The sequence below is a fragment of the Brachionichthys hirsutus genome, chromosome 15 (genome assembly GCF_040956055.1).
Source record: "Brachionichthys hirsutus isolate HB-005 chromosome 15, CSIRO-AGI_Bhir_v1, whole genome shotgun sequence".
Classification (NCBI taxonomy): domain Eukaryota; kingdom Metazoa; phylum Chordata; class Actinopteri; order Lophiiformes; family Brachionichthyidae; genus Brachionichthys; species Brachionichthys hirsutus.
The window spans coordinates 760,505-768,331 of NC_090911.1; the positions used below are offsets into that span (position 1 = coordinate 760,505).

General features: G+C 50.9%; 2 protein-coding genes across 2 annotated transcripts in view; one reads left to right on the plus strand and one right to left on the minus strand.

The window, feature by feature from the left end:
* The window catches only part of LOC137905076 (artemin), a 17,693-nt gene extending 10,558 nt beyond the window's left edge, over positions 1 to 7,135 (minus strand). The window contains exon 1 of the mRNA XM_068749299.1: positions 7,080 to 7,135. The gene's annotated coding sequence lies outside the window, so the exon portion shown is untranslated. The remainder of the gene's footprint in view (positions 1 to 7,079) is intronic.
* On the plus strand, positions 573 to 3,924 carry LOC137904592 (proline-rich protein 2-like). The gene is made up of 2 exons (XM_068748790.1): positions 573 to 627; positions 3,107 to 3,924. Exons 1-2 carry the CDS (start codon positions 573 to 575, stop codon positions 3,922 to 3,924), a joined length of 873 nt encoding a protein of 290 aa, XP_068604891.1.
* Positions 7,136 to 7,827: the final 692 nt, after the last annotated feature.

The window sequence follows — 7,827 nt, forward strand, 5'->3', positions numbered from 1 at the left end:
CAGCGCACGTCACTGCAATACTCCGATCTGATTGGGTGACATCACCAAAGTATCATCAGTGGTCGGCCCAAACGTGATGAATGAAATGCAGAAAGGATTGATCTTAACCGTCACAGATACATGAAACCATTTGAATGAAATGGAATATTCTCACATCATGTCTCTAACCTTCTACAGCTCTACTGTGATACAGAGTACCCTTGTACTTTAGTATTCCAGATGCAGGATATGATAGTGGAATTTCAATCGTCTTCCTTTCCTGGCTATTTTTATTTCTATTTGGAATAGGTCATTATTTTTCAGGATATTGGCAAAATGTCCAACAATAATAATAATCCACTTTCAACTCTTCCAACTGGAAGATAGATATCACGTAAACCACGGCTCGTTCCCGATCTTGTGTTCTTGGTGTTTGTGCAGAACTGAATTTGCCTCCTGTGGCCCCCCCGGGTAATTTCAGTTTGAGATTTAAATATTACCAACAGGAATTAAAGCCACAACTTTCGATGTGAAACAAAGTTGTAATAAAACATAATTATCCTTTCATGCGCAACCAAAACCCGGCAGAGAAAATGGATGCAGTGTCCCAGTCCTGCCGGATGGTCCCGATCAGCCTTCCCTTGGACAGTGTGCTGCTGCTTCTACCAGATTAAGTGTGCAGGGTTCACTGGGAAGGTTAGCAAATGTGCAGTTAGCACCAATTAGCCACAAAGACACCCAGAATGCACCAGACTTCAGAAGAATCTTGTGACCGAGTCAGGAAAATCAAAGATGACATCCTGGCCTGCAACGGGCTTCCCCTCCAATGAGCTCCCAGATGAAGACGGCCTCGCATCTGTGTCCTCACTGTCCCGGTCCCCAACTCTAATAACCCAAACGGCAGGACGGAGGGACAGAACGGCAGGACGGAGGGAGAGAACGGCAGGACGGAGGGACAGAATGGCAGGACGGAGGGAGAGAACGGCAGGACGGAGGGAGAGAATGGCAGGACGGAGGGAGAGAACGGCAGGACGGAGGGACAGAACGGCAGGACGGAGGGACAGAACGGCAGGACAGAGGGTGAGGACGGCAGGACGGAGGGAGAGAACGGCAGGACGGAGGGAGAGAACGGCAGGACGGAGGGACAGAACGGCAGGACGGAGGGACAGAACGGCAGGACAGAGGGTGAGGACGGCAGGACGGAGGGAGAGAACGGCAGGACGGAGGGAGAGAACGGCAGGACGGAGGGACAGAACGGCAGGACGGAGGGACAGAACGGCAGGACGGAGGGAGAGAACGGCGGGACAGAGGGTGAGAACGGCAGGACGGAGGGTGAGAACGGCAGGACGGAGGGACAGAACGGCAGGACGGAGGGAGAGAACGGCAGGACAGAGGGACAGAACGGCAGGACGGAGGGACAGAACGGCAGGACGGAGGGAGAGAACGGCAGGGCGGAGGGACAGAACGGCAGGACGGAGGGAGAGAACGGCAGGACGGAGGGACAGAACGGCAGGACGGAGGGACAGAACGGCAGGACGGAGGGACAGAACGGCAGGACGGAGGGAGAGAACGGCAGGACGGAGGGACAGAACGGCAGGACGGAGGGACAGAACGGCAGGACGGAGGGACAGAACGGCAGGACGGAGGGACAGAACGGCACACACACACACAAAACAATTTTCACACGAAGCCACTGAAGTCTCTTCTTCTCTCCTTTTTTTTCCTTCATGTTATTTCTCCAAATTTGTCCCACAGTAAGCCTGAGAGTAACATCTGTGAGACGCACACACACACACACACACCCACACACGCACACACGCGCACACGCACACACACGCGCACACACGCACATGCACACACACGCGCACACGCACACACATGCACACACACACGCACACACGCACACACACGCACACGCGCACATGCACACGCACACACACGCACACACACGCGCACACGCACACACACACGCACGCACACACACACACGCACACACACACACGCACACACTGGTCCTTATTAGTGTGTCTTGGGGTTGAACCAGCACCCTCCAAAGCGTTTCCGTGTCGAGCCCCAGACGGGCTGCGTTTAATGACCTGCAGCTCTCAGACGCTGTGATTAATGAATCTGACCTGCTAATTCAGGAGAATACACAAAACACAATACACAATACACAAAACATAATACACAAAACACAATACACAATACACAAAACATAATACACAAAACACAATACACAAAACACAAACACAAAAACAATACACAACACACAATACACAACAACACAAAACACAAAACTCAACAACACAATACACAAAACACAATACACAAAACACAATACACAATACACAAAACATAATACACAAAACACAAAAACAATACACAAAACACAATACACAACACACAATACACAACAACACAAAACACAAAACACAAAACACAACAACACAATACACAAAACACAATACACAAAAACAATACACAAAAACAATACACAACACACAAAACACAAAAACACAATACACAAAACACAACAACACAATACTCAAAACACAATACACAATACACAAAAACAATACACAAAACACAATACACAAAAACAATACACAATACACAAAAACAATACACAAAACACAATACACAATACACAAAAACAATACACAATACACAAAAACAATACACAATACACAAAACACAAAAACACAATACACAAAACACAATACACAAAAACAATACACAATACACAAAACACAAAAACACAATACACAAAACACAAAACACAAAAACAATACACAAAAACACAATACACAAAACACAAAAACTATACACAAAACCACAAAAACACCAAAACACCAAAACACAATACACAAAAACACAAAACCACAAAAAAAATACGCAATACACAAAACACAAAAACACCAAAACACAAAACACAATACACAAAAACACAAATACACAAAAACACAAAAACACACTGCTGTCAGAGACACAAACGCTGAGCGGCGCTCGTTAACATTCTTCTGTATTTCGAGATGTTCCGATAAGCAGGAGTTAGCGTTCCGTTTCATCAGAAGCATTCAGCGCCGCTTTGTTCTAAATCATCCAAACGGTTTGAACTTGAGCTCAGCAAGACCAAACCACCCAAAATCAGAGACCCAGAGGGACCCAGAGGGACCCGGGGAGACCCAGAGGGACCCAGAGGGACCCGGGGAGACCCGGGGAGACCAAGAGGGACCCAGAGGGACCAAGAGGGACCCGGGGAGACCCAGAGAGACCCAGAGAGACCCAGAGAGACCCAGAGGGACCCAGAGGGACCCGGGGAGACCCAGAGGGAGCAAGAGGGACCCAGAGGGACCCGGGGAGACCCAGAGGGACCCAGAGGGACCCAGAGGGACCCGGGGAGACCCAGAGGGACCCAGAGAGACCCAGAGGGACCCGGGGAGACCCAGAGGGACCCAGAGGGACCCAGAGAGACCCAGAGGGACCCAGAGAGACCCAGAGGGACCCAGAGAGACCCAGATGGACCCAGAGGGACCCAGAGGGACCCGGGGAGACCCAGAGGGACCTGGGGAGACCCAGAGGGACCCAGAGGGACCCGGGGAGACCCAGAGGGAGCAAGAGGGACCCAGAGGGACCCGGGGAGACCCAGAGAGACCCAGAGAGACCCAGAGGGACCCAGAGGGACCCGGGGAGACCCAGAGGGAGCAAGAGGGACCCAGAGGGACCCGGGGAGACCCAGAGAGACCCACAGAGACCCAGAGAGACCCAGAGAGACCCAGAGGGACCCAGAGGGACCCAGAGGGACCCACAGGGACCCAGAGGGACCCGGGGAGACCCAGAGAGACCCGGGGAGACCCAGAGGGACCAAGAGGGACCCAGAGGGACCCGGAGAGACCCAGAGGGACCCGGGGAGACCCAGAGAGCAGACGTAGCATGGGAAACTAATAGATCCAACAAATCCAAATTCCTTTTTGTCAGATCATGCCTCCTTCAATTTGCCCTCGAGGAGTCACCGGGCTTTGTTGCATACTCTAAGCACTTCCAGATTGAAGTTGCCCTGTGGCACTCCAGGTTGCATAATCAATCTCCCTGGCTGCACTCACGCCATTAGTCCGGGACGCAGCAGCCAGAATGGCTGAAGGACACACATCTGTCCTCACGGTGGAATATTCTCCTGCATCTATTCCTGCTGCAGGGGGCGCTCTTTTTTTATTGAGGATGCTTTTTATGAGTTAACCTTGTGTGTTAAGAGTCCTTCCAACTTGTGGATTTTTTGGGAAGCCTTTGCTTTGCTGTCCTTGTTCTCAGCACATTGAAGTTATGTTACAAGACTTTATTTGGCTGCGTCCCATAACAGCATCTAAAGTGATCCCAGGTCACATCACAAGGTATCCTCAGGTCAGGTCAGGAGAAAAAACAAACACGTAGAAAAGGGACAAGTTGATCAGCTCTGGAATGAAAGTGTAACGTTTACAAATCCCACTTGGAGAAAGTGTTTCAGTCACACTGAACATGAGGGGATTATAAACCCACTGGCTGAGTCGCCACGTCCAGAGGAGGCAAGCTTGTCCTGCAGAGTCTCTCGTCCCTGCAGGACAGTGAGCGTCATTGCCGGCATTTAACTCACATTGTGTTGCATAAGAAACGTCTCACCTTGAAAGCGTAGAATGTATTTTTTGTGAAATAAAAAAAAACATGGATTTTTTTTATCGAGTTTTGATATTGACAGCAAGGTCAGCAAAACGTGTTGTTCTTATCTCTCCTGTTCTTATGTTCTGGTCCGCTGTCGTCCGATTCATTCACCTTGGTGGTCTAAAGAAGATTTCCTTTTCACCTTTTCAAGGAAAACTTGCTGAGAATGACGACGTCCTTTCCAGAAACCTTCGGCGGCTGAGCTGGCTGAACACGCGAGGGGTCGGGTTCTGTGGCTGGGATAACGAAGGCCGCTGGGGAAGCGGCAGAACACGCTTACAAGCGCTGTAAATATAAGTATGCACGTTTTTCCACATAAAGGAGCAGCTATAATGATAAGTTATTTTGCCATTTTAATTACACGTGTATAACTCTCTCTGCAATCCCAGCTAACAGCACGAGAGCAAGAAAGAGTTAAAGCCATTACGCCGACAAACGGCACGCTAGCGCCTGCAAAACCGCACGCCAGTTAAAACAAAGCAGACCACACATCAAGAGCCTGCTGGCAAAAAGAATCACACCGGCCTGACCCACGGCAGGGCCGCTGACCCCGTGACCTTTGACCGGAGGAAGTGAAAGCTGTGGCAGTGTGAGGGGGGGGGAGGGGTGAGATGCCTAAAGCAGGGGGGGTCTCACGTTGGCTGGAGATGACACCAGCAAAGGAAAACAAGGTTGTTTCACAACATGTTCCCACACATTTTACAGGCGTCCATGGAAGACGCCTGCTGGGGATGTGTAACGTGACTCCAGCGCACGGCGCGCACGCACACACACATTCAACAAGTACAACAGCTCGGCGACACCAAATGTGCGAATGACAGCTCTGCCATTCTCCAAGCGAGCCTCATCGGCGTGCACGTGCCGGAGTCAGATCTGTGGTGCGTCTGCAGCTTCATTTACATCTTTAAGTGGAGGAAGTGACAAATGAGTCGGTGCAGAAAACACTGCAAAGCCAAGAAAGTGGATGGAGCTGAAGCAATCTGAAAGGAGTGCATGAAAACACCTGAAGCTTCTAAGGATGGGGGGGCTTTGATGTTTAGGAGAGGCTCCCACTGCTTTGTCCATTAGAACAGGCACAAAGGAACCTCCAGAAACGCTTCATAGTCCAGCACGTTGCAACACTTCGGACCATCCATCTCCAAACTCCGCGCCGGAAGACGCAGACTCCCTCAGGACGGCATTTCACTGGCACTGTTTAAAACTTGAAACCAGGTCACGGTGACGGCCAAGGAAGCAGCTGACAGGTGCGCGCACGCGCACGGAACGTTTGGAGCTCAGCAATAAAATCAAGAAGCCAAGTCGGTTTCCACAGCAACACAACTCAGGGAGCCTCGTCCTGAGTCCGGGGATTCAAACTTACCGACTGTCCTGCGCGCGTTCTCCTCCAGGCGCGTCCCGAAGAGGACGCAGTTCGTGCCTTTCCACTTGGCGCACCGCGTCATGTTTCACGCCCCACAGCCCGCACGCTCACGGCTCGTACAGAGCAGGCTTTCCCCGCCGAAGACGAAGCACGCGAGAAGAATCCATCCAAAGCGGTTCTGTGTCCGCCCCCCCCCCCCGCCCCCCCCGGACAAGAGAGGAGACAGGGGGGTAATAAAGCCAGCTCAACCAGAGCGTTCCTAAGGTTGCTGCTCGTTTAAATAGCAGCATCACTACTTTTCGATTTCTTCAGTTCATTTAACATTTTTAAATTAATAATGTTTTTTTTATCATTATTATTATTATTTGGTTCCTCAGTGTGAAATAAATCATTTTGTGTTCTGATCAAAACGCAATTATTTCTAGATCCTTCCAGACCGACCCGACAGAACTCGGCGGAACCTGCCTCAGGTGTGATTTTGGGAGAAATGCGACTTTGAAGTCAGAATGTTTGTTGAAGATCAACTTCTCGCATCCATCGCGCTGTTCAAGGAGGACAACTTTACAAGCCTCATTATTTAAACCTTTGTTTGTGGTGCCGCGAAAGCAAAAACAATGTCAGACGTGTAAAACGGCTCGTGCATGCGCCTCGCCGCCGCTGACGCACATCCAAGCATCGTTAATGACATGAAGCCAGTTCTTCAGGCAGAACTCCTCACCGCCGGGAACCTGTTCGGTCTTGCCTCTAAATAGCAAATGCGTAAATGTCACCGCGGGTACGTTTCTCACAACGTCCTGCGTCTCCGTAAGAAAAGTTACGTCGGTCCAAAATCAACGTCCCAGACAGTCACCTGGAACGCTCGCTCGCTCCTTCTTCCTTTTCGTGCCCGCTGGCTGTGCGCGCAGTTGGGTTAGAAATTCAAACGGTAACGAATATATATATATATATATATATATATAACTAAAATGTGTTTCTTAAACATGAAAGCCCCGCCTCGCGCCTTTTACGCACACAGTTCCCAAACACTTCTGTCTACACACTCCCTTACTTTGGATGCAGGTATCCAGTTATCCGGGACTTTGTTGCTCCGATGTCTTCTCAGCGCGACCACTGAACAATGTCTACAATGCCCCGCGGGCCGAGCGGCTACGCGTAAAAACAGCGCGCCGCGCCGCGCCGTGCCGCGCCGTGCCGCCCCGCGCCGCGCCGCGCCGCCTGGCAGAGCCTCTGTGAAACCGGAGCGCGGTGTCCGCCGCGCAGCGCGCTGTGATTTCTCTTCCCCATTCGTAGCTCAAATGTCTTTTTGTTCCTGCGCTGACAGGAGGAGAAAGGGGGGTGGGGGGGGGGGGGGGGGGTGATTATCATACAGGACGGCCATTGAGCTTCTCTGGAAAAGTGTTCAGAGGAAGAATCCGACGAGTGACATGTCCTTCAGTGTTTGTGCTCCAAGACTCATAAATGTCGAGGGCTTCACTATAACCCACTTGTGCAACACGCACGCACGCACGCACGCACGCACGCACGCACGCACGCACGCACGCAGGGCGAGCATGGATAGACACACGGCTTCTGTGACAGCACACTCCCAGGCGCGGGCATGGGGGTCCCGCCCGCCCAACGGGCTTGTCTTCCAGTGTCGTCTTTGGCTCAGTTACTGGACATCTTAGTGAGTTTACATCTACAAACATCTTTCTTTGTAGTCTTTTGGATCTTTTCGTGGGTCCTTTAAGTCTCTGCTTGACTTTCCAACAATAGATCTAAAAGCCAGCTACTTCTACCGGAGTATTCTTCTTCTG